General features: G+C 51.9%; 1 protein-coding gene across 4 annotated transcripts in view; it reads right to left on the reverse strand.

Moving 5' to 3' along the window:
- Nucleotides 1–5660: 5660 nt before the first annotated feature.
- The window catches only part of RGS9 (regulator of G protein signaling 9), a 29619-nt gene continuing 8587 nt past the window's right edge, over nt 5661–26692 (reverse strand). The window contains exons 3-18 of one of the 4 annotated variants that reach the window (XM_039716249.1): nt 26528–26578; nt 26256–26362; nt 25737–25788; nt 24628–24686; nt 24154–24230; nt 22680–22761; nt 22281–22352; nt 16612–16641; nt 15946–16007; nt 13711–13824; nt 12737–12852; nt 12068–12155; nt 11427–11565; nt 10738–10823; nt 9249–9448; nt 5661–5783 (exon numbers count right to left, since the gene is read on the reverse strand). In XM_039716249.1, coding sequence (XP_039572183.1) covers nt 9277–9448; nt 10738–10823; nt 11427–11565; nt 12068–12155; nt 12737–12852; nt 13711–13824; nt 15946–16007; nt 16612–16641; nt 22281–22352; nt 22680–22761; nt 24154–24230; nt 24628–24686; nt 25737–25788; nt 26256–26362; nt 26528–26578 — 1307 coding nt within the window. In that variant the 3' untranslated portion in view covers nt 5661–5783; nt 9249–9276. Of the gene's footprint in view, nt 5784–6704; nt 9449–10737; nt 10827–11426; nt 11566–12067; nt 12156–12736; nt 12853–13710; nt 13825–15945; nt 16008–16611; nt 16642–22280; nt 22353–22679; nt 22762–24153; nt 24231–24627; nt 24687–25736; nt 25789–26255; nt 26363–26527; nt 26579–26692 lie in introns of those variants that run through there. The other 3 variants (XM_039716250.1, XM_039716248.1, XR_005628248.1) reach the window with 3 other exon arrangements.

Genomic DNA, 26692 nt, shown 5'->3' on the forward strand with positions numbered 1-26692 from the left:
CTTTTTTTTAATTTTTTTTTTTTGGTCTTTTCCAGTATTGCTATGGAAAAATGGGACACCTGACAAAAAAGGTGGAGGGAGACTATTTACAAGAGCAAATGGTAACAGGACAAAGGGGAATGGCTTCCCACTACCAGAGGGCAGGGTTAGATGGGATATTGGGAAAATGTGCCTCCCTGGGAGGGTGGGGAGGCCCTGGCACAGGTTTTCCACAGAAGCTGTGGCTGCCTCATCCCTGGAAGTGCCCAAGGCCAGGTTGGAGCACCCTGGGATAGTGGAAGGTGTCCCTGTGGGACTAGATGGGCTTTAAGGTCCCTTCCACTCCAAACCATTGATGATTGCAGGACTGCTGAGGCTGAAAGCAGAGCTTGCAGAGAGCCAGACCTCAGCCCCTGGGGCTGCAGAGCTGCCTGCACTCTGATGCTGGATGCAGAAACTCTCATTAAAGCCACTGGTGTCAGGTGATCCCACCCAGAGCTGTCACCAAACCCCACCCACACAGAACTCTTGTCCAGCCTGGAGCTCATCCCCTAAAGCCAAAAATAAACCATTCCCACAGCTGATTCATCCCATCCCAGGAGGAGTGACAGACTCCTTCCCTGGGACAGAGGGAATCCAGCGTGATGGGACCAGAGGTGAGAGAGGATAACATAGCTCAGTGCTTCCCTTGGATAACAAATGAGTGGAGGTTTCAGTGGGATTTGTGCTCTTTTGGTACTTCAGGGCAGAGGCTGGAGCAGAGCCAAGGGAGGAAGGTATCCCTGCAATCTTGGGGACAGCAGCTGGTGGCTGGGCTCAGTGCTGTGGTGCACCAGAATGTGTTAGAAACCACTGGAACCAGAACCTTGGCTGGGAACATGAGCAGCAGGACCACAGAGGTGCTGAGGAGATGCCTCTAAACCAAGATTTAAAACACTGACCTCTGGCCAGAGAAATTCTTTGTGAGCAAGAAATAAAAGAGGTCTTTGCAGAGGTGTTGAGGCATGAACTATGGGAACTTCAACATATTTATGTATAGAATGTGTTGGAGAACAACATAATTCTGTTTTCATGGTGATCAAAGTTTTGCAAGAAGGAGGACTTGAGACAGTGTGCTGAGCTGCTATGGCAACATGAATTTTAAAAAATAAACTGACTTGCAAGAGCTTATCTTTTCCTCTTTAGCGTAGTGCAGAACAGATCTGGGAACCTCTGCCTGAAAGAGATCCTGTGAGGTGCTCACCTCTGCTTCTGGGCCAGGTGCATTGCAAAATGCATAAAACATATCCCTCGTGGCAAGGGGGAGATCATTCCATGCCTGGCTTTGCACCCCAAAGAGCCAAGTCACGGTGATTCTGTCACTGTGTGTTTATCACAGCTCAGATATTCAGAGGTTGGGGTGGATGCAGCAAGAAGCACTCGGGCTGTGCTGGCATCCTATTCTGGGAGCGGGGGGGCTGCCAGGCTGCTCAGGGGTGAATTCCACCCACGGCAGGCGTTTCCAAGAGCACCATGACGTGGGCTCGGCTTACAGCTCGGCTTTCAAGCCACCCGCACAAAATGTAGAGGCAGCGGTGTCAGGAACCCTCCCTGACAGCTCCTTTCAGGAGGGGATGCTGTGAGGAGCTGTCACGCTCTGAGTCAGCTGTTCTTCCAGGGCTGGCATTCCAGGCAGGAAGAGCCTGCTTGAGGAACCATCCCAACCACGCCGCCTGCCAAAACCACACTGGGAATCCCATGGGAACCAGCCCTCTCCCGAGCCAGCTGGTACTTCCTGCTCCCGAGGCCTGATCCTGCTGGATGCTGAGCATTCTTTGTTCCATTTTTAAATTAATGAGGCTCGAGCAATGCACGGTCCCAGGGCCCAGGGAAGAAACAGCCCCTCGGTGTTTTCAGCACTTTGGCCATGTGGCCCAGCTGGAGAGGAGAGGGAAATGTCAGGCTTGAAGGGAGATATGAGAGATGCCTGGAAAACAGGTCTGTAACCTGGAGATTTTAGCCAGGTTCTCCGAGCTGGCCATGCTCCCACACACAGCTCTCCTCCCCAGCACAGGCTGTGACTCCCAAAACTGACATCCCCGTCTCTCGGGAGAAGGATGAGGATCACCAGCGTGGGACTCGCTCCCATCCTATCCCAACAGTGTCCCCTTGAGGCTGGTGGCTGAGGCAGCCTGGGAAGAGCTCTCATGGAGGGGCAGGGGAACCCCAGAAGCTGCTCTCGTTTTCCAGGCTGGTCCAAACAACAAACCCCAGCAGCTGTGGATCAGCCTGAGTGAAGGATGCTGGAGGAGCCCGCCCCACAGAGGGTGTGGGACCTCCACACTTGGGAGTGGAGCACTTGGAGAACCACTCAGGTAAGAATCTCCTTCCAGCTTCATTCTGTGGATATCCAAAGCTGGGCCACTGCAGCTCATCCAGCAGCACCTGGGGCGTGGGAGCTCCTCCAGCACCGAGGAGACAGAGTGGGAGGGTCTGTGCAGTCATGGGAGGCTGGAGAGAGGAGCCTGTGCAGAGGACACGAGGCTCCCTCACTGCTGCTGCTGCTGCAATCTCCTTTCTTCTGGCAGCCAAGCAGCAGGGAGTTTTCTGAGAAACTGCCCACAGGGAGCGATCACTTTTTCCAGTCATTAACCTTACACATCCCTCACATTACAGGAATACCTTGGATGTCTAAGTTGCTGCAGCGAGCTAATTCCTCCAGGTGACTCCAGGCAGCGATAAGTGGGCTCCTGCACAGCGAGGGGGTTTGAAGTGCCAGAGCTGAAAGCGCTCCCAACTCCGGCACGCCAGGCCTCCAGCAGGGGACACAGCCTCAGATGTCACAGCACGGTGGCAGGAGGGGCCTCTGGAGCTGTCATTTCCAACCTGCATTTCCAACCAGGGGAGACAAGGCAAAGGGAGGGGGACCAGGCACAGGCTGGAGATGCCCTGTGCCCCCAGGGAAAAGGGCTCTGGTTGAAGGATACTGGGGAAAAAGGTATTTGGAAGATATTGGGGAATAAAAATCAGTGCCCTAAAGGGATAAATGTTGGGAACTGCCAGTGCTGGCCTCTGGGATAGGTGTGTACCTGGCTGCACTGGGTGTCCCAGCCCTGGCAGAGCAGCAGATTTGCATCTGAACTCCTTCGTCTGGTGTGGAAGATGAACACGAGGATTATTCAAAGGCAAGGAGGTGCCCAAGAGAAGCCCAAAACCAATTACAGAAGTATTTACAGTAGGATGGCTCTTATCATATGTACATAATATTAAATATAATATTCTTTTCTCTGACAAATCACAATGTCTTCCTGTTGTGTTTCCTGGATTACACATCCTGCCAGGAGTGGCTGAGTAACAATACTCACACAAAAAATTGCAGAAGACTCCAGATTTGTCTCTCATCAATAATAGATGTCCCTGTCAGGGGCAGCAGAGCAGGACCAGGTCCCTCTGACAGAGCAAAGCCACCAAGAGCCAAGGTGTGTTTGTACAAGAGGAGCACCATGGGCAGTGAGAGCCAGCAGCCTGGGAAAGACTCTTTGGAGGCAGAAGCAGCCTTCTGATTTTCCCAAACTGCTCTGTGATGGAAGTGTCAGCCCAGACCTGGGGGCAACAGGGAGCACTGAGTGTGTGTGAGGACAGATTTAAATCCCACAGCAGGACTGAGCATGTGGAACCACATCAGCCACACAGGAAAAACTCCATTTATAATCAGAAAGTACAAAACAGCAACATCAGAAGTCACAGGTCATGGCCAAGGTACAGAACAGGGACCTACAGCACACACACACTGAGGAAACTTGTCCAGGGAATAAAACAACCACCTTCAAACACTGACACAAGGAAGGCAACAATCCAACACTCAATATCAGCACAGCCTGTGGCAACACATCAGTCCCAGCTTGGAGGGGCCCAAAACACCAACAGGGACTTGGCTTGGATCTCCCCAGGTGTTCACAGGTCGAGCCATGGTTTCAAACCCATGCACTGGGAAGCTGGAGCTAATGCAGGAGGGCTCTGCACTCCCTGATGTCTCTGGGATCATGTTTGGTTTGGATGAAGGAATGATGCTTTGCCACTCAGCATCTCATGAGGGGCACTCCATTTTCCCCAGCCTCTTAATCAGAACACTTTAAAATTTAAAAAATTGTAATTAATAGGAGGTGGGCCCAGGCTGGGGACATAAACACGCCCCAGTTTTGGCACTGAAGCCTGAGTCCTGCTCTGCCAGCCCCCTGCCAGCCCTGCTCCAGCTGTGCTGTGTTCAGTGTGCTGACACCTCATGGCCAAGGCAGAAACTCCGATAAGACACTGTTTCCCAGGACATCACCCACACGTCCTCCATCTGCTCCAAGGCATGAAACCAGGCTCGTCTATCGACGAGTTTGTCATGAGCAGAACTGAACACACCAAAGACAGGAAAGAAAACCAGTCCAGAAAGGCTTGGAGCTCCTGGATCACAAAGAGCTGGGCACACCAGGGGCTGTCATCCTGAGCTGTGGTGGTCTGGGTGTCCCTGCTGCTGGAGGATGGCTCCAACACACTTCTCCACCATGTGCTGAGCCACGCATGGCAAACTGCAGTCTCAGGCCTGGCAGGAGTGTCCATGTCAGGGTTACCCCGCTCTCCCCTGCTCCGTGGGGGTCTCCCAGGGGCAGATCAGCTCCTTTGCAGAGTCCTTCCGAGCCCGGTGCTGCCTGTCCTCTCCCTGCCCGGAGCTCCCGGGGCAGGCTGGGCTCTCCGGAGGCGCGGCCGTTCTGACTTGGAAGAAGCTGTGTTGGGAAACACAAACTCATCACACACACACGGCACTTTTTGATGTGCTCCGAGGCAGCCAGCAAGCTCGGCTTTGAGATTTCCACCATTCCAGCCCCAAATCCCAAAGCAAAACTCCCGGACATGAGCCCACGGAGAGGGAGGACGAAGGGAATGTGCGCTGCTGCTCCTTTGAAGCTGCAGCACCGAGTGACAGAGCTCCAGAGCGCGGAGCCAGGCAGAGCAGGAGCCCTCAGGTTTGTGCTTTGGAATTTATAATGTGGACTCATCCACCTGGCCAGCAGCAGAGGTGGGTTAAACGGGATCAGGGACATGCTGCTCCTGGTGAGGGACATGGCCAGGGTTTGGTTCCTGCAGGGGCAGCCTTCCCAGGCAAAAATTCCCCATCTCTGCCCTGGAACGACAAACACTTAGCGACTCTCGCTCAAGATTTCCCCTCCCATGTCACTTCTGTTCTCCTCTGACTTGAAATCACTAAACCAAACCTGAGTCAGTGCTCAAGAACACTGAGGTTTTCCAAATTCAGGGATTAAAAGTAAAACCTGGGGTTTTGCACCCTGAACAGGAGGTGTGACAATAGCAGGGGCACTGCCAGCACAGGCTATCAGCCTGCTCCCATTGGAAAATGCAGGAATGGAGACAGGGAAGAACCTGGGGTCTGGGGCAAGTGTGGCAGAGGTGACTGCCAGACAGGTTCTCAGGGTCCTCTCCCTCTGGCTCAGCCCTGGAGCTGAGCCCCCTCCAGGTGCGTGTCCGTGTGTCCGTGCGCTGCTCACCTGCTGACCGTCCTGCTGTCCGGCCGCAGCCGCCGCTCCCGCCCGCCCAGCGGCTGCACCTTGCCGTGGGGCACGGCCGGGCACCGCGCCGCCAGCGCGGCCAGGCTGCCCGACGCTGCCCAGGGCCCGGCTGAGGGCTGAGGGGCAGGCGGGGCCCTGGGGCAGGGCTGGGGGCCGGGGGGACACGGCAGGCACGGCCTGAGGGGCGGCTGGTGGCGATGCCGGGGTGCCGGGGCCAGCCGGGCCTGGGGAGCAGGAGGCGAGGTGGCCTGGCTGTGGGGAGGAAAAGGAGAGAGGCTCGGTCAGGTCTGGGGGTGACACCCAGGGCTCCCCAGGCTTCTTCATGAGGAGAATCCTTCTTTTTTGGTGCTGCCAGGAGAGAAGGGCTGGGCTGGGAGGCAGCTTGGGCCACCCCAGCCATGCCTGTGCCTGTGTCCCCCTGTCCTGCAGCTCCAGCCATGCCTGTGCCAGTATCCCCCTGTCCTGGAGTTCTAGCCACCCCTGTGCTGGTCAGTGCCCCCCTGTCCTGCAGCTCTGGCCACCCGTGGTTGGTGTCCCCCTGTCCTGCAGCTCTGGCCACCCCACCCATGCCTGTGCTGGTGTCCCCCTGTCCTGCAGCTCTGTCCCCTTCCCTGCCCTCCCACTGGGGTGTCACAACTTGCCTGCGGGGTCACTGCTGCCACAGCCCCCGCGGGTGCTGACAGATGCAGCCCCACACCCACCAGGATGCTGGAGGAGACACCAGCCCGTGTCATTCCTCACCACGATTAGCTGCAGGCACGGAGGAGCTGCCATCCTGGGAATGTGATCTTGGTTATGAACAGCACAACCATGTCACACCCACAGCACCACCGGGGTATAGACCCTCTGCCCCAGCCCTGGTGGCTCATGGTACCAGTGACATGTCATGCTGGAAGCCCAGTGTCCCTGGCTGGGGCTGGGGAGGCTCCAGCACTGCTCAGTCAGCCCTCAGGACAAGCCCAAGCACAGGCTGGACAGGACAAGGACAGCACATGCTGCATGCCAGGTCCCCTCCCATTTCTCAAGGACTTAGTCCCAGCAAAATTAAATGCAGCTCAAGTGTCCAAGGAGAGGAGCTGAGAGCAGAGGCACACACAGGACATGCACACGCATGCAGAGATGGCACAGAGAAGGATGAACACACTGAGACACGACAGAGAAGGATCTTGGTTCTTTTTCTGTTTTCTACATTTATTTTTATTAGACAGATGAATGCATGGAAGCCATGGCCAAAAAAATTAAACAACACATGGAAACAAACAATTTCTCAGCTGGCACAAAGTGAAGTTCAGCTTGTACCAGGCAACTTGCCTCTTCCAGGACTGAGCAGCAGAAGGCTGGGCTGTGACAGCTCCATCAGCCTGTGGCAGGGCAAAACCAGCTCCTGCCTGGGTGTGAAGGATGGCTGCTTGTTCTACAAGCAAAAAACTGGTGTTCCACATGCAGTAACAGGTGTTCCACAAGCACCGACTGGTGTTCCACATGCAGTAACTGGTGTTCCACAAGCACTGACTGGTGTTCCACATGCAGTAACTGGTGTTCCACAAGCACTGACTGGTGTTCCACAAGCACAGTGACTCCCAAGCATGCAACACAACCCATGGCAGGAGAGCAGCGATGCCAAGCAGAGATGATAAAAATCAGAGAAAGGAATGGATACAGAGAACATAACAAGCAAAGCAGCAGACAAAATAGAAGTAGAATCAGAGGGACTGACGGGAACACACAGATTTGTTATTTATTATTTATACCCTGACTTGATCTTCCACATGTTCCTACATACTGGCAATCCCAACATGCTCAGTGCTCCATGTTACACAAACTCTGCAGAGGCTGTAGAGTTCATCACAGCCCAGTGGCTTTGGGCCAGCCCTGCCAGGTTCTGGAGTGTCTGCCAGTGCTCTGATGTCCAAGTACACTGCGGGTACCTGATGTAACAAAGCCTTGGGGTTTAAGTTTTAAAAAAGGCAGCCTGAGCCTGCTCCCCTGTCCAGCAGTGCAGAATGTGCCTGTGCTTCCCGCAGGAGTGAGAACAGACTCAGCACAGACATCACAGGGAAGGCCGGGGTGACTCAGTTTAAATTCCCCTGAGGAGGTTTATCACTGCTGGGGTAAGGAAGGGCAGGACAACCTCCCTGGCTCAGCCACAAGCGGAGGAGCGACACCAGATCAGAGTGTCCAGCCCTGATCCTGCCACGGGGAGGGCCAGAGTCACTGTTGGAGCTGTTGGGGACACAGTGACATCGTGGCTGTCCCCTGTTCACAGGGAGTTGCCCTGCAAGGACCCCAGGGCTCCAGGGGCCTGCATGCACCCCACTACCCCAGGGCTCCCACTCCCTGCCAGCTCTCTCCAGCTGCCCCATCCCTGGGGGTGCCCAAGGCCAGGCTGGATGTGGCTCGGAGCACCCTGGGGCAGTGGAAGGTGTCCCTGCCCATGGCAGGGGGTGGAATGAGATGAGCTTATGATCCCTTCCAATCCAAACCATTCTGTGTTCTATGATCTCCCATTTTCTGTAAAATCCTACCAGTATTAAAAAGGGATGAACATTGTGAACTGGAGAGAGGCACCTTCCCAGACCTCAGTGCTTCCACCCAGCTCCTTTGCTTCCCCAAAATTTTAACAAACAAGGAAGCTTTTCTGCCCCTTCAGTTCCCTTTACTGGCCTTTGCAGGAATCTTCACACTTCTGGTAACCATTGGCCTGGTCCAGGCATGCTGGGCTTTTCCAGCAAGGCCCAGAACCTACCTGAGCTCTTTAGCACTAATGTGGTATTTAGCTTGCCTTATTCTACAGAGCAAAAGAGACAGAGTAAATGAAAAAGAAAACACTACTTAAAGTTGAAATCTGCTCTTAACACCTCTACCCTGTTCTCCCTTGCCTCTGGGCTACAAGCCAATGACAACTGCAGCTACCTCCTGCTGGATTTTTAACAATAGAAAATAGAAGAGCAGGAAAAAGACAAGACAAGAGGTGGGAAGGATTGGATAAAATCTCTCTCAGACAAGACAAGAGGTGGGAAGGATTGGATAAAATCTCTCTCGGCCTCGTGCAGGCTCTGGCAAGGGGCAGCTCTCTGCACCTGCACACTCAGCTCACAGCACAGGAGCCACAGGGAGAGCAGAGCAGAGCTTCCTGCTGATCATCCCCAGCGTGCCAGGGGATGTGGGAGTGTCACTCAAATTCAGAAGGTCAGCTAAACCTTCAGAACTGCTCCTGCTCCCACAGTCAGCTCCTCTGCCTGTGGTGCTGGCTGGAGGTGCAGGACTCTTGGAGAGGGGTGTGCTCCTCTCAGGGGGTACCAGATGCACCCATTGGGAGGGTGCAGAGCCCCCCGAGGGGATGGAGGCCAGCAGGGACACTCCGGGCTGGGTGACCTCACTCTGCTCCCCACGGGCTCATCCCCCTCAGTGCCAAGGCTGGTCTGAACTGGGTCTGAAGCTCTACCCTGCCTTGTGCCACCCCACTCCTGCAGCAGCAGGGACAGGCAGCCGGGCTCTGCAGCTGCGTGGGGGCAGAAGGCATCTCCCCTCCGAGGTGTGCGGGGTGCTGCACCCAGCCTGGCACAGCAGCAGCCCGGCACTGCCTGGGAAGGGACATCCGCTCTCCAGAAGCCATGGCAACGTGCGGGAAGCCGGCAGAGAGCAGAGCCGGCCTGGAAACCTAAAGCAGCACTGACACCTTCAGGAAGGGGAGACGAAGCTCAACACCAGCCTCGCCTTGTCTTTTCCCTGCGGGGCTCAGAGCCTACTTGGGAGGTGCTTCCTTCTGGAGCTGGTTCCTGCGATCCAGCTTGCTCATGACCTGCGTGATGTCCACGGTGTTGGCGGCTTCCCTGGCTTTGGCCTCTTCCTCCTGCTGCCTCAGGATGATGGGGCTGGGGCTGGAGCGGAGGTGGCGGCGTCCGAACAAACCCGTGCTGGGCAGAGAGAGGGCAAGGAGAGGGTTACTGAGCAGAAGGGCACCAAAGCCTCGCCCCTGGCAAGCAAAGTGACCCAGGAGGACAAACTCGGACACAGAGGTGGCCAAAGGAGCACAAAGTGCTTTGAACAGCACTGGGTGAGTCAGTGTCACACGCAAGCTACAGGACTGCTAAAAGTGTCAAAGTCCTGCTCCTGAGGGACTCCAGGGCACACCCACATCACTCCTTTGTTGTGTTTGCACATAACTCACACTCAGGGTGAAGCCAAACAGCTCCCATCCGTGGAGTTTTCTCCAGTGCCCTCGGGGAGATCAAGGCAGGGATCAGTGTGGGTGTTCCTGGTGTCTGTGATGCCCCCAAAAAACACCTACTGCCTGCTTCAGCAATGCCCAGCAGTGGGAACAGGTGCTAACCCACCTCTGGATGAGGCAGCAGCTCCAGGTTAATGGGATGCTGAGGTTTGGGGGGTCCAGAACAAGCACTGACAAACACGAAGGCAGGACCACCAGGATCAGACAGCATCTGCTAGTGACCTCAGGATGTGTGGCAGGGAACCACTGACCTAACCCCAGGCCAGGCAGCAGCAGGGCTTTTTCCACTGACTTAAAACAGGCTTTAGATGAAACAACAGTGTGAAAGTCCACAATTCCTCTTTCTTGCTGCTAGGTTGATGAGTGGAACAGAGGAACACCACACAGTCTGGCACTGCATGCTCAGCTTTAGGAGCAGCTGCAGCTCAAATGCCCTGAATTTGCTGCATAACCTTCATCTTGCTGGGAAAAAGCCATTTCCAAGGCCATCCACCTTGTGCCAGCTGTCACTCACAAGGTGCTGCTTGTTCCCAAATGCCTGTCACCTTCCCTGACACCAGGGGTGAGCTTTGTCCAGGCATGAGCAGATCCCGTGGATTATCCCAAACCTTGGGTCTGTCTCTGCTCTGGCAGCCAATATTTTGCGGGCAGGAGCCTTCCCATGCCCAGGACACCAGTGCCGTCTCCTTCCAGGAAAGGAGCCATGAATTAATTCAACAGTCCCAGCCCTTGTCAGCAGACCCAGCAGAGAAGGCAGCTGAGCAATCAGCAGCTCCACTCCTGTTCACAAGCCTTTTCCAAAGGGCTCATGAATAAACAGCACCATCAGTCTCAAAGCAAAGCATCTTCTCAGTGCAAAATTTTATTTAATTAAGAGAACAGCTAAATCATAGTAATTTTGCTGCAACTTGGGCTTTTTCTACCCTTGCTACAACAAGAAAAACAAACCCCACAATTACAGCCAGTTTCACTTGCCTTTTTTTGACACCCTCTTGTGGCACAACAGCCTTGGCCAGCATTTCCTTGTATATTGGAGACTTTAAATAGCGGCCATAGGAGTCCTACTAGGAGAAAAAAGAGAAACTGGTAGTTATGGGCTGCAAACACCCTTATTAAAATCACCACCAAATACAGCTGCTCAGGAGCCAGGGAGGCTGGGAACTGGATAACCTCCCCCAGCAGCTCAAGGGACTTTGCATCTTTCAGGCAAATGTAGCTATTTAAACCAATATCCTTTCATCTCGCTGTAAAATTCCCAGGATTTTCCATCTCACAATAAAGCTTCACAGGTAAGACCCAGATCAAAAGATCTGAATGAAGCTTAGCCTGGGCCAGCAGGGTCTCAGAGTCACTGCAAGGTGAGGAGTTTGTATTCCAGGAGCCAAACTTTTCATCAGTGGGTGAAAATCAGTCCAGTTCTGCTGCTTTCAGTGCCCAAGCTGGAGCTGAAACACAGCCACCTGACCCCCACCACCTTGGGGACAGGCTGAGAGAGAAGGAGCAGCAGCAAAATACAAATGCCTGAAGCAGCACTTGCTTCACTCAGCAAATTTGAGGGATTTTCAAACAAAGGCCCCTTGAAAGGGACAGCTGATAGCACACAAAGGCACTGGAAGGCCCAGAGGGCTGGAATCCCCCTCAGGCTCTGGCAACAAATAACAAACCTTTTTCATCAGCATGTAAATGTGGGTCTGAGCAGCATCTAGAACATAACGATGAGGGTGCTCCAGGCCTTTGACTGTGATGCCCATTGTTTTGCCATCGATGTTAATCCAGCGCCTCGCTCCCGGAGCCAGGAAGAGCCTGCCAGGAGGAGGAATCAACAGTGCCATTAGCAGCTGGAGAATTCACAGATTCCTGTCTATGCATGAAAGGAAAAGTCCCTTCAGCTTCCTGCTGCAAATTTGCTGTCCTGATCTTGGGCAAGCAATGTTCTCTTCATCAGAGACGTGCACTCACTTCCTCTTGCACATAATATAAGCCAAATTTTAGCTCACTGGAAGCAAAAAGCCTCTCCCCACTTTGCTTGTGGCAGCCTCAAGAAGTTTGCTATTCCACACTTATATTTAAATTATATCCTAAGACTGAAATGTAATAGAGAACAGAGAGGAAAAGTAAAAATATATATAAAAAAAAACCACTTCTACTTTCATCTCCTTTCCTGTGTGGGGACAAAAGACAGCCACATCTGATAACAGCCTCCACATAAAAATGTTAGGAATAAATAATTTGGAGAATGAGAACCTGTGGAAGCTGATGGGACTCACGCACAAAGAGTGAAAGAGTGGAAAATTTTCACACTCACTTGTAGATTTCTTCTGCTTTTTCTTTGACCTTGGATTGGTCTCCATACTTGAGATCCTCACAGGCCTCCCAGAAACCCAGATTTTCTCCTGCATGACAAGGACACAATTGGCAGAGTGAGATTGAGGAAAACACAATCCCATTTATTAACTCCTGGATTTGTCTGGTACACTTTGCTGGCCCCAAACCAGTCTCTCCAACTGACTGGAAGTCACTCTCCAGTGACTGAAAGAGGAAAACAGCTTTCCTCTGTTCTCTGCCCACTGACACCTCTAAGAACCTGTGAGCTCAGCCAGTTCCAGCTTCTCTGGGAGCAGTCAGAGAATCATGGAATGCTCTGAGGTGGAAGGGACCTGAAAGTCCATCTCAGTCCCATGGGCAGGGACACCCTCCACTGTCCCAGGCTGCTCCAAGCCCTGTCTGACCTGGCCTTGGACACCTCCAGGGATCCGGGGGCAGCCAGAGCTTCTCTGTGCCAGGTGCTGCCCACCCTCACAGGGAAGAATTCCTTCCTAAACTGCAACCCACACCCCGTGAGGCCATCCCGGCTGTACCGCGTGTGCCGTGCCACTAGATGGTCCCGCCTGCCCTGGCTGCACAGCCTGCAGCAGCCACGGGCCCTGTCACCTCAGCTGGGGTGGCAGGGCACAGGGACACCGCCTGTACCCACCGCTGAACTCCTTCTTCAGGAAGATCTGGAAGTTCTGGCGGCCTTTGGGGTCCCGGATCAGCTCGCTGAAGTTGAAGGCCCATCGCTCCACGCGCATCCTGGTGGGCACCTCCACCCTGAGGGGAGAGCACAAACAGCACCGCTGCTTTCCCTAATTGGCAGATTAATTAAAACCAAAATGCCCTTTGCTGCAGTGCCAAGGGACTTCTCAGCATTCTCTTGTTTTGAGTGGTGTAATGAGCTCCTGAAGTCAAGCCACTAAGTAAGTTGTAATTAAACAACTCGGGCCGGGCCGCAGCGGGATGAGGATTTAACTGGCATTTCTGCAGCTCCCACAGTGACAGCCCAGCCCTGCCCTGAGGTGTGACTCAGTCCCATCCTGCAGGAGGCACTGGTTGCTGCCCGGAGCTTTGCTTCTCATAAAGTGCAGGCATCCCTGGGGATGTCTAATGGGATACAATGAGTCCAGGATTGCTGCTCTCAGAACCACTGAGATGTTGGATGCTCCAAGCCCTGAGATGCCACTGTGTAATTAGCAAACCTATCCAAAGGGAAAACCCTCAGAGAAGGGATGGACCACTAGTGTGTGCCTCCAACCCAAGGAAGCAGCCTGAGGGGTGAGCAAAGGGCCAGGGGAGCAGCTGGACCCTGAGCTGCTCCTGTTCCATTCCTGAGCTGGCTAGGGTGGGCTTCACTCAGCCCAGGGGGGATCAGACCCACCCAGCAGGAGTGCACACTCCCATCACCAGCTCAGGAATTTCTGTGATGTTAAGGAAGGATCCACTTGAAGAAGGCAGTGCTGAAAGTTCAGCATGGAGTATTCCCAATTTCAAAATGAGTTTGAAAGGGAACGCTTCTCTGCTCAGGAGCAGAGATCAGATAGCACAACGAAAATCAGTGGTTCCCTTTTCTGATTTCTGTCAGTGTAAAGGTCACTGCAAACCACAGGTTGGCAAAACAACAGAAATACATACAGCTTTGCATTGAGATCCCAAAAGTCAGGGTCATCTGATATCCAAGGGTTGCTGGGGAGACATCCAGACAGGATGGGATCATTGGAGAGGAACTGCTCAGAGTACTTCACAACCCTGCAACAAATCCAAAATCAAAATATGAATTTGGAAGGCAGAATTACAGCCAGCCACATTATAGCCAAATAACAGATTACAGATCTCCTCAGAGGTGCAGGACTCTCAGCACAGGGACCTGGAAGGTGGCTTCCTAGAAAAATCAATTCATTAGCTCAGTTAATCTTTCCCATTTCCCAGCAGAAGTCCCCTGGTTGTCTTTCAAAGCAGTGAGTTTGTCAATTCAAATACAAGGAGGTACAAGACTCTCTTCCATCACCTCCTTCTGCCTTTTCATTTTAAGGAAGAGAGATGCAAGACTCTAAGGAGAGTTTCTGTCTCCTTCTGTTCTCAGCTGGCCAGGGCCTGGTCCTGCACTGCTATGGGGGGAAAGCGTCAGGAAAAGGAACAAAGGGGTTCTGCTCACCCAGGTGGGCTCTCTGCAGCCTTCCCATGGGCCATGGGCGAGCTCAGGGAGCTCTGGGAAAGTGAGGGAATGCTGAGGGCTCATCCCAGCTTCTCCTTTCCCCCACCACCTACCACAGGGTTCATTCCTCTGCAAGTGGCTCTGAGGGCTTGGCACAAAGCAGAGCTGTCTCTCTCCCATCAGGAACCAGACAAACACTTCTCCTACCTTCTAACTTGGCCAGACTTTTAATTACAACCGATTTCACTAATGTCCTGGAATTTTAGCTCTTGCCGCCTCCCTTTTTCATTCTTAAAAAAAAAAAATCCTCTGGTTTCTGCATTTAAAATTCCTTCCAGGCCAAAGTGCTTTCATGTGCTCAGAGCTGGGAGTGCAGTGTCCAGGAGCCTGTTGCTAACAGGCACCTTGGCACACATCCTGCAGTTATACAATGCCCCTGCACAGAGCAAACCACAGGGCTGGCACACAGCTGCCCCATCCTTCCTTCCCCTGGGAATGCCAAGGCATCCAGCACCTGCATGGGGCACTCCAGCCCATGACCAAGCAAATCTAAACCTGTCAGCTCAGGTAGCACTGCTGTGTGGTCCTGAAGGGCTTTGCAGCTTCTCCCAAATCACTGCAATGTTCTGAAGCATGCACACTGCCCAGTTGCTGCTCAAATCCTCATTAACAGTAATTTGATTTGGACCCAACCCTGCAGCTGACATTATGGAGTTCCAAAGTTCCTGAGATTTTTGATCTAGGTGATAAGCATCATTCCACCAGAGCTAATGAGAGAAAAGCCCCATTGCCAAACAGTGAAACACCACAGAATTCCTGGAAAGCAGCCAGGTGTTCCCAGCTCCAGCTCACAGTTTGGAGAACTGAGGCAGCAGAGTTTTAATTGACCTGGAAGTCAGTGACAAAACACACAGAGCTGCTGGTGCCCTACAGGTTGTGGCTCTCAGAAGACCCTCTCTTCCACCCATTCCACTCATCCAAGACTGTCTTCTCCAGGGAACTGGCCTGAGCACCTTGTTCATGCCAGATGTGACAGGAATCCCTGGTGGCAATGGCAGTGCAAACCAGGCAGGTGCTCTGGGCTGCACCTCGAGGGGCCTGGTCAGCATGGGAGGTTCCAGGTAGGAATGCCTCTGGCAAACACACCAGTGCCTAATGCTGGAGACTTCATCCAGAATCTGATCAGGAAACACTCCCACTGGGAAGGGGAATTGCTAATTAATTGTTTGGATGCTCATGGGGAGGCTGCTCCCCTCTGCAGTTCAGAATAACCAGCATTGCACAAGCAGAGGGGAGCACCACCATGGGGACACTCGTGGGGGTGAATCCAGCCCAGGGTGGGGGCCAGCCACAGCAGGGTCAGTCTGTCCTGCTGGTTGCTCCTCCTGAAGGACAGACACATTGCTGGGTCCTCCCCTGGCTGCAGGGCTGTGCCCAGGCATCACAGCTGACCACAGCAGTGTCAGCATCTCCTGACTTCAGTGGGATTCTGGTGCTGCTCTGCAGCAAAGCTCCCAGAGAGCCTCCTCATCCTGCCTGGGACTCTGATCTTTCCTCAGCCTCCTCCTCCTCCCAGACAGCCCAGACAGCACTGGGCCACCACATGGATCCCCTGGCTGAGTCACCAGCTGCCAGAGCAGACAGCTTCATCAGCTCATTAGGAGATAAGCACTGAAGACTAATTAATGTGTGGACAGAAGGAAATCAGGACTTACCCTCCAAGAGAGACAGAAGATTTCACTCTGGTCTTCAAGATGGCCTGCTGATAGTACATGATCTGAGGGGATCAGACATGGCCATGGTTAGGAGCATGGAGGCTTGAAGATAAGGCCTATCTAAACCTCAAACAGGTTCTCTCCCAGGTAGTGGGGCTAATTACAGCAGGGACTGCTTCTTCCCTAATTACTGGATGTCCAAGGAACCAGAGGATCCCTGAATTGTCTCAGTAAAATGTTTTCACTGAGCTTACTGCAAACATCAGAAACGCACTTTGCAATGTGCAAGTAATTAAAAAGCACTCCCCATGTTATATAGAAATTGAATAATAGCTACCATCCTCAGCACCTACCAATGCTCTGGATGATTTAGCATGTAATTATCATTGATTCTTGGCTGTCTCTGTGCTGGCGCCACTGTGATTTCCCCACCACTAATTCTGATCTATTGGATTTCAGCCCTGGTGTCTGTCCTTGCCTGAGCCTTCCCGTCACTGGGAGAGCTGCAGTGGGAGGGAATGTCCTGAAATTACATTGATAAAAGCTCCATGAGGCAGGGATTCTGCTTTTCAAAGAGCCCATCCCCTGCACAGAGGGCTTTGAGCCACACTGGTGTAAGCAACTCGCACAGGATGAACACTGAGAAGTGAGGGAAGCACCACTCACCTCTCTCCTATAGAATTCCATCGTATTTTTCTGTAAAATATACAAAAAAAGAATCATTAAATTGGGATGGGTGCTTACACTTGCCTTTTTTTTTTCTTTTTTTTTTTTTGAGACATGGAAACACCGTTGCAGGGCTGCCGTTGTGCAGCGCTCTCCAATTAATTCTGATTACAATTAAAATCAAACACAGCAGCTGAGCTAATCAGGGTGTCATCAAAGCTAAGAGCATCCCCACACGGTAAATTGTCCCATTAGCTGTATTTACTGTTTAGCATTGCTTCTCCCATCACAGGCTGCCTGTATGCCTTCAATTAAGGGGTTATTCTAATGCAGCTAAAATAGATTCATTTACGAGACACAGATTAGATCATTCAATATTAGCTAAAGGAGACAGGAACCAACACATTGCAAAATATAAACACCACAATTAAAAGCCTCAGAAGCAGTATCTGCTGTGCAAAGGGTGTTTACGTTGTGATTTGAATAACTCAGCCCATGTTACATGTCATCCACAAATGAGCAGGCAATCGAAGGCAAGGAATTAACTGCAGGGTGTTTATTCACACAGCTTCCTTTGAAGCACAGTTACTTAGTGTGGAATAAACTGCAGAAGGGAGAAAAGAAGACAGGCTAAGCCAGGGATGCTCCCAGCAAACCTTTAAAGGCTCAGACAGGGTTTCAGTTGCTCAGCTCCTGTTTCAGTCAAGACCTACATCCCAAAATTATTCTATCAAACGAGCCCTGTGGCAGGTGGGGTCTGCAGAGTGCCTTGGAGAAGTGCAGTTTGTGAGGGATGAGGGATGAAGACTCTGGTACTGAATGCCACAGGCAGCTCTGCTCTCCCCTCACCTCCCCAGAGACCCTGCACCCCAAACTGCCCCTGTTTGGGAAAGGCAAGATGTTCCCCCAGGGCTGTTTTGTGGGGACACTGATCTGCTTTTGCACTTTAACCATCACCAGTCCTGCTCAGGAGGGAGAAACTCTTCCCCACAAGGCAGAAAAACACCCTCCTTTTGCTGTCACTCAGTTCTGAGGCCCACTCACCATTTCAGCAGCAGAGCCCAATCCCTACAGCACCACCACAGAGCCAGCCCTGACCCAGCCTGGCCACTGGGGCACCAAAAAAAAGTTCTCCCAGTGGTGTTGTGAGGGGAGGAAGCTTTTCCTGCTGGGAATACCATGAGCAGCTCTGAGTGGGCAGCACAGACCATCTGAGCAGGGACAAACAGGGCAGCACAACCCAGCAGTGATGCTGTGCTGGCCCCCTGGGAGAGGGGGAAAGGACTGACACATCAAGGGACAGAAAAAGCTCTAGGACAGCAGGATCCTTGCTCACAGGGCTGTACAACCTCCCCTGCTGATTCACAAGCTCCGGGGACACCCTGATAAATGATGAACTGAGGAACAGCTTTTCAGCCTTCTCTGCTCTCAGCTGCATCCCTGATTTCAGGCCACCTTCCATACAGACACCATTTCTTCCTCTCATTTCTAGACTGTCACTGTTTCAGACAGACTGCAGAAGTGGAAAGGAAAAATCACCTGCTTGCACAGAGAAATTTATTACATTTACTGCCCTAAAGTGTCCTGTTTAGAAACCTGTGTTTCTGCTCCAGGCCAGCTGCCTCCTGCCCAACAGGAGTTCACTGTCTCCCTGGGGAATGTGAGATACAAAGCAGGCCTCATCAGATTTCCAAGTGCCAGCTGAAGGTTCCATTTGATGGAACTTGTGGCTAGAGCACTGATTTCAACACGTTAAAATAATTTTTAAAAACCTATTTTCTTCCACTTTTTTTTTCTTAGTTGGGGCCTCAGACAGGCCTGGTTCAGGGGGGAAGGAGAAGTGGGTGCTGGCACAGTGGCTTGAAGGCAGCTCACGTGGCAGGAAAGTGGTGTTATCTTCTAGAGGGGTCTGAGAGGCTGGCAGCACACCACACACACACGAGACAAACAGCTGTGGGAAACAGAAAGAGAACACAGTGAGTTAAATGTTATACACAGACAGAAAGGGATCCATTAAAATGCCATCACAACAGGAAAATTATATGTGGGTGAAGAAAAATCAGCAAACAAGGGAAGATTTTTTTTTAAGTGCCCCACACACCAAGAATCCCCTCCTGCCACAGTCTGTGTGGAGGACAGTGTGGAGGGCAGCTGCTCCTGGGAAAACAAGGGGGGGGCTTTGCTGGGGTGCTCCAGGTGGGGAGGGGATTTGCCAAAGCTCCCCCAGGAAGGGGCTGAGCATCTCTGAGCAGTGGCACAAACTGAGCTGCAGCAAATCCAAGCTGCAGCAAATCCTGAACACCTGGAAGGCTGCAGGTGCTGCCTGTGCTCAGCCCCTTCCAGTTCTCAATGCACAGTAACTGGGAGGAATCTCAGCTATTTCACCCCAGAGCTGCTCAGAATTTCATTTCCCTTTCTCCCACAGTGCCCCCAGCTCCCAGTTCAGAGCTCTGAGCACTCTCCCTGTCCCACTGAGCACTGCCAGCTGTGCCCACCACCCACCCTCCCCTACCCCCACCACTGCCTGCAGCAGTGCCAAAGTGCCCTGCACCACCCACCCACTCTGCCTCATTTGGAAGGAAATCATCTCTGGAACAAAAGAGTGGTTTCTCCTAATGAGATTAATTTTGCAATGCCCTTAACGAGTGACTTATGGCAATTACTGCAGATCAGCTCCCAGCCCTGCGGCCTCCAAACCAACACAGCAATTACTGAAAGGCCTCAGTCTGGCCCAAGTGAGTGCCACGAGCTGTTCCACATCCTGTGACACCCCTGAGACCCCCGTGGCACTGGGACACCCTGTGTGCCCTGGTCACAGCCCGTGCCACCAGCCCCGTGCTCCCTGGGCACTGGGGCTGCAGAGCCCAGCTGGGAGCCAGCCAGGAGCTGCTCAGAGCCCTGCCTGGAGCTGATCCCCGTGCCTCAGGCCACCAGCTCCTACAAGAGCTGGGCTATCTGCTCATTCCCAGCTGCCTGTGTGCTCCTCTGCCCAGTGGGAGACTTCCTGACCACGCTGGGGACATGATGGTCATGGTGGTTTTGCCTCTCTGTTTACAGAGCTCATAAACACCTGGAAGCAGCTCTGGGTGGATGCCTGGAAGGAGCTGGGAGTGAAGAAGGTTGTGCAGAGCTTGCTTGGGACCAGGACACTGCAGTTCCACCCTCACTCTGCCCTGAGTGCTCCATGCACAGAGCTTGGCAGGCTGAGGCTGATCCCTGAAATCCTGTGCAGGGAATTGGCCACTGAGCACAGGGCAGAGCCAGCCCAGCCTCCCTCCAGAGCTCTGGGCAGGGAGATTTGACTCTGGGCAGGGAGATCTGCCTCTGGGCAGGGAGATCTGCCTCTCCAACCCTGCAAAGTGCACCCCAGCTGCCCCTGCACACCCCAGCACCCCTGCTCAGGGCAGCCCTGCTCCCTGCACTCAGCCAGCTGAGAGCCCGCAGAGGCAAATCCTGACTCTGGCATTAGATCATCCCAAACTCATCTCCACTGTGCTGGTGCATCCAGCCCTGCAGCTGGAAATCAAACCCATGTCCCCAGCTTTGTTCAAATGGCCATTTTCCCCCTGCCTTGTTTATCTGCCCCTGACCCTGTGCTTTCCAAACTTGTGATGATGCAGCAGAACTTTATCAGGCAAACTGGCAGGGATTGATGAAATTAAAGGCCAGCAATGACTCGTTGATCTGTGGCTGATTTGCTGCACACAACAAACCAGGGCACTTCACTCAGCAGCCCCTGAATGCAGCACAGAGATTTTTGGGGGAGCTAAAGCTCTTTCAGAAAGACTCTGGCTCCAGCAGGCAGAGGCTGTGCAGGTGCCTGCAGGCACTCAGTGGTCACTCTTAAGCAGAGAGGCTTGGTGTGAGCTGAGAGCCAACAACAAAAGGCTAAAGCATCCCTTAATTAGCTGTTCGATGGGTGGCTACTCCTGCCTGACTCCTCCTGCCACCCACAACCCCTAACTCATTGTAACCACGAGGTTTGCCCATGGATCAGTAATAAAAGTTCCCTTCAAAGCAGTTTGAGCACCTGTTTATCCCCAGAGGACTCTATCTGTGAGGGAGGGAGCAGCCCACCAAAGGGTCTGAGCAGGAGAAGAGAAGGAGAGATGTTCATGCTCATGTCAGCTTCAAAGAAATCAGGAATTCATTCTTTTCTTTCCTTTTTAACTGCCAAGATAAAAAATTCCATAATTTGGCCAACAAAGTGAAGGTAGATTGAGCAGGAGCAGGGACACAAATCAGAGCTTGGCCCATCCTTTCTGCTCACCAAAGGCTGCTGAGCCACAGGTGTTGGTGAGAGCAGAGAACAAAACTAAAGCTGCTGGTCCACAGGTCCCCATGAGGGCTCCTGGCTGTCTCATGTAGTCTCAACCACTCTTTCAAAAGCAAAAGGAGGAGCAAGGAGAACCTTCCCTCTTCAGAGCAGCCTCCTGAGGAGAGGCACAGCTCAGAGAGCAGCTTAAAGGAGAAGGACAGGGAAGTCACCCCAAGGCTGCTGTCCTTCGGCTTCTGCCCTCCCTGGAGCTGCCCCTGTCTCTCATGGCCAGGGTGGAAGTGGGCAGAGATCCCTCAGCTCCCTCCCCCTGTGCCACCAGGCAGCTGGCAGATGGATGGAGCTCCTCAGACCGTTTGCAAACCTAAAATCCCTTCCATGTCAGCTGTAAAACTGTGGGCGAGAAGTTGGCTTACTCCTCTTTCTATCCCTCTCCCTTGCCACTACTTCTTTACTCTTAAAAAAGACAAAAAAAAAAAAGAACGAAAAAGGCTTTTCAGCAGCTGCTACTTACAGCAAGAAAAAAAAATAAAACACACCCCAACCCTACACTTTGCTCCTTTTCAGTCTCTATAGCAACAGAACACGGCTGGCCAAAGCAATTATCCTGCCTGGGCTGCTGAGATGTTTAAAGGCTGCTACAAGAATGGGAAGTTGTGGGAACGCTGTGAGTGTGATGGCAGAAACATTTGCATTGAATTGCTGGGAGATGTTTTGACTTTGCTTCCAAATGAACACTGTTAAGGGCACAAAGACAGGATCATCTCAGAGGGCTGACGGGGAAAGGGAACAGCAGCTCCAGCTCCTCATCCACTGACTGGATCTGTGTGATTTCAGACCAGTTCACCCAGTTACAGCCCTCACACTCTCCATTCACTGATTCTGTTTCTTTATGGTCTACAATATGAATTTTTGGCAACATTTTGTGTCTCCTATCCATCACACCAACTTCTTCATCTTCTTACCACACATTAATTACCTCTGGGAGGTATTCTGTAATTTGATTTTAAACCTGGATCTCTGCACTGACCCTTTACACCCCACAAAGCTCATTCAGCACTCACACAAAGGCAGCAAGGAGCACCTGGAGACAGAGCATTCCTCAGCTCAGCTTCACCAGCAAAGAAAACATGTCCTGCAGCCAAGCACTCACACTAACTGGTGTGGCAAGAAAGCTGACAAAGTCTTGTCAAGGCAGAAGAAGCTGCCAAAGCCTATTCTGAGGGCCTCACCTCCAGGGTGAGAGAGCCTCAACCTCTGGCCTGTTCAGCTGTTAGAGCTGAGCTGACACACTCAGCCTGCAGTGCCCAGAAAATGACAACCCCAGGGACATTTTCTGGGTCCTCCCAGACAAATTGAGTAGGTGTGTAAATAAAAACCAAGCCTGTCTCACCTGGTTTACCTTATTTTCATTGGGGTCTGTGACACGGTCTAATCCATACTCGAGGGCATCCAGCATGCCTGGCTGTGGTGAACAACAAACAAAGCTTTTAACTCATTTGGTTTAAAGGCTGTGCATCACACAGTGCAGGAGGAGACCCCCAGCAGCTCCCAGCCAGCAGTGTCCTGGGAACTCCCAGATTTGGGAATGCCCCTCTTTGAGCTGCAGCTGCACCTCTGTCCCTTGCAGCTTTGGGAACAACCAAGGAAAGGTGCTGGGGGCTCAGGGCAGGGCTGGGCTGGCCCTCCCCTGGCACTCAGCCCAGGGGCTGTGCCCTTTCCACACGGGAGCTTGTGGCGGCAGGGAGGGCACCACCGAGTCACTGAAGTCACCCTGTCACCCTCTACTCACAGGAGTTCTGTTCACAAGCCAGTAGGCTCTCTCCTGGCAGTCCAGGGCATACCTGTCCTCCTTCTTCCGCTCCTTCCCTGCCCTGCAAAGCCAAGAACAGGGCAATTCAGGAATTTCGCCCTCCTAAAATCAGTGGGATGAGAAGCAGGGCACACCTCCAGCCTGCTGTGCCCCATGGGTCCCAGCCTGACTGTGCCATTGCTGCCCTGATGCCACCCCTGACCACATCCTGTCCTGGCTATTCTGGGCTGCACATCATGTTCACATGGCCACACATGACTCTGGCTTTTGAGAAATCATCATCTTCCTGAGCTGAGCTGGGAGCAGACACATCCCCTTCTGATGAGGCACACAGCCCTCTGGGAGCTCTCTGCTGACTTGCCCTCAGTCCTGCTGCTTCACCTTTGTCCCTGTCCCATGTCCCCAAGGACTGCCACCCAGAGACACACCCTGCACGTGTCTCATCCCTGTCTCTCAGCAAAGCAGAGGCATTTCTCAAAGAAACTGCTTGGAAATGGTTCTGAGGAGGGTTCCCAGACACTAAAACCCAAATCACCTCCACAATTAACCAGAAGAGGCACCAACATGGTTTGGGCTTGGACCAACTAATTCTTTCCCAGAAAAGTCCTGAGCACAATTTGGGAGTTAGCATGGGGAAGGGAACATTCCCCACAGGCTGTTTGCATGTGGCCTCCCTGCTGTGGTTACAGGGTGGGTGCTCTGCACCAGTCTGCCCCAGCAGCACCATCAAACAGCCTCAGACGAGTTCAATCTCCTGCTTCAGACACAGGCTGGGTATCTAACTTTGAAACTGCATTTGGCATCTCTTAGCCCAAGTCTGACCTCAATTTACAAGAACAACAGTCTCTGTTTAATGAGACAGTTATCTGATGAGCTGTACTCCGAGGACTTGGCTGCCATCCCAGGGAACAGAGAGGCTGCTGAGCAGCAGAGGACTGCCTGCCCTGCCAGGAGGTAAAGGAAGGTGAGTCCACAGAAGCAGGAAGGAGCTCTAGAGGAGTATTCCCATCTCATGTTCACCAAGTTTCCTGGGAATTTGAAGGTTTCAGTTTCTAAAATCAAGTCATTTTAGCTGGGTACCTAAGGATGCACTTCAGATTTCTGCAGAAGTCCCTGCTGGGACCATCTACTGCTTCTTGATTCACTCCACTCAGCTGAGAGTTGTGCCAGTAACTCCTCACCCAGATCAGCAACAGGCCCAAAGTCCAGGGCCTGATCCACAAATTCTCATGGAGAACACTGAGCTAAATTAAGTTGTTTTTAATTAGGGCTTGCAGCATCAGAACCCAGCTTCTTCACAGAACCACATCAAGTGCAAAATCTAAACCTCCACTCCAAGCCATTTTCAAGCCATTTTGGTGTTTTTAATGTGTGATTGAACTGTGCACTAAGCCAAGCTCTGCTCCTCACACCCTCCCCAGTGATGCAAACAAGGGACTGCAATTCAACTCACTTATACTGCTCCTTGGCCTGCATAATGACAAAATCCCACTTGTAGTTTATTTTTTGATTGAGCATGTTGTAATGTTCCTGGAATAAAAATAAAAAAGCAGTTAGTGTGAAAATTCTGACCAGGGCACTCCCATGCTGGGGTTTTCTTGACTCTCCATAGTTCAACGAGGCCAGGCTGGCCACTGAGCCAAGAAATCTGGATTGTTCTGCACATAATTACAAGAATTGCAACAGTTCAAAAATACCATTGCAAGGAGAGCAATTACCCCTGTTAAAATTATAATTGATTTCACAGTAGTTTTCTGTACTGGTCGTTTTTTCACTTGCAAAATCTTGGCCTTTGATACTGCTGGAGGAACACCTCATGCAATTGAAGAGGTGATTTTTTTCTGCTGTGCCCCACTCATTAGCAACAAAGGGCTTAACTTGTAGCAAATGAGGGTCTTGTAATGGAACAAGTGCAGGGTCTCCTCACCTTTTCATATTCTTCCAAAATCCCTTTCCTTTTAATGTTCTTCTTTGCCAGGTAAATTGCTGTGGAGGTAGAAGCAAATTAGCAGCCAGTTATACAACAAGTCCAAGAATAATTAAAAATTTACCCACATTACAAAGACAGGAGCCTTTGTCTGCTACAATATCTTCCCAGGCATGAGCTCCAAGCTCACAAAAGCTCAGTGAAAAGGACTTGGTGCTTTTGGGATGTCACTGATGCCCAGGCAGGACGGGCAGCGTGTGCCTTGTGCCACCATTCCCTGGGGAACTCAGCCAGGGTCAAGGGACACTGGGCCAAACCTTCCAAGCACTGAGGCTCCTCAGAGCTTGACCTCCAAGTTTTCTGAAGCACAGGGCAGGGTTTTTTGCTCAAGTTCTAATAAAAACATTCCAATCTAAACCAGGCTTTTTTATTTCCTCAGAAAATCTACAGCATAGTGCAGATAAAAACAACAGAGGACAAGCCTGGCATGGACAAATCAGTCTGTGAACTGCACAGAAAACCCAGCTGATCAGCCCAAGATTCATGATCAGCTCTACTACAAAAAGCATCATAAAGGCAATGTCTTGGTTTGAAACAAGAGATTTACATGGAAAAAAGCCATCAGGAGACATTGGAAGTCACTGTGCTTTCTACAAAGAACCATCTCTGAATGCAGGGCCTGATCCAAATCTACAGGAAGACAGCCTTGGGCTCAGATCCAGGAACACACTTAACTGCTCAGGGAAATCTGATCTTGTGTTTAAAGTCTACCCTCCCAGCAAGGTAATTCAGATGTGTTCCTGTGTGATGGATCTTAGTGCAACACAAGAGCTTAAGCACTTTCTCTCATCGAGGCCACCACAAGATGGTCACACCCTCAATTCACCATTACTGAGAATTATTCACAAAACAACATGAAAAAAAAAATGCCAGGGCTGGTCATTGTGAGTGGAGACATAGCAGAAGAATAGGAAGAGCAGGTGTGGAGCAGGACTGTGGGACAAACCCATACCCCTGGACTGTGTGACAAACCCACACCCTGGGCACCCCTGGAATGTGTGACAAACCCACACCATGACACCCTGGGCACAGGCAGTGCCACCACTCACCATAGTCTGTGTCATCAGCAGCCCAGCCCTGCACTGGCCAGAAATAGGGGGTCTGCAAGGAAAGGAGCCTCCTGTTAGTGCACACAGGCCCTGAAGTTATGGATTCATTCCAAGTACCAGGAATATCCTGATTTCCCACTGACAGCAGTGGAAGGAGTCCAGCCATGAACCTCAATACCGTCCTGTTCTTACTGTGCTTTTTGTACATTCATTATTCAGGGCCCCTCATCGTTCCATGTCCAACCAGCAATTCCATTTGCTACTTTAAGACCTGGAAGGGAACACTCTTTGGAGGAAAGCACAGCTATTTTTAGGTTGAACAAGTACACTCATTTCATTGAAGAAACTATCACAGTCTCCCTGTAAACTGCAATCTCAGTCTTCTCTGTGCAGACTTCTCTGAGTCTTCTCCTTCCTCCTGCACAGCTACACAGCTCCTGGGGACTGCCCCAGCTGCCTGTTTTTAATAAAAACTAGAGCTGAACTCCCTCTCAACAGCTTAGAGGAGCTGCAACTCACTTGAAACCTGTAGAGGCTGCCATCTGCCTTCAGGGTGAGGTTCTTTGGCTCCTGAAGAGGGTAGATATATCCATATTTGACAAACAGGTCTCCCAGGTGGAGTGCCTCTGAAAATGGAGAATGCAGATGTTTCCATTGCACAGAAACACTTCACTGGAATTAAAAGTGAGCTCTTATGCAGGGGAGAATTCAGCTAAAAGGTTTTGATGCTTTGAGAGCTTGGTTTTATGGCTGGAAGCTGAGAAAGGCTCAATTTTCACATTTTTACCCACCTTCTGCAGTGATCTGCAAGCGCTGAAGGATCCACTGCATTATATCATTACCTGCAAAGCAAAGCAAAGGTCAGGCACTGAAACCAGGAGTGTGCCCAAATCCACAGGGGGAAGGACATCCCTGCAGTCCTCACCCCTCACTGTGCTCTGGATCCCATGAGGGCA

This window comes from Passer montanus, unplaced genomic scaffold, assembly GCF_014805655.1.
Source record: "Passer montanus isolate IOZ18808 unplaced genomic scaffold, ASM1480565v1 scaffold35, whole genome shotgun sequence".
Taxonomy (NCBI): Eukaryota; Metazoa; Chordata; class Aves; order Passeriformes; family Passeridae; genus Passer; species Passer montanus.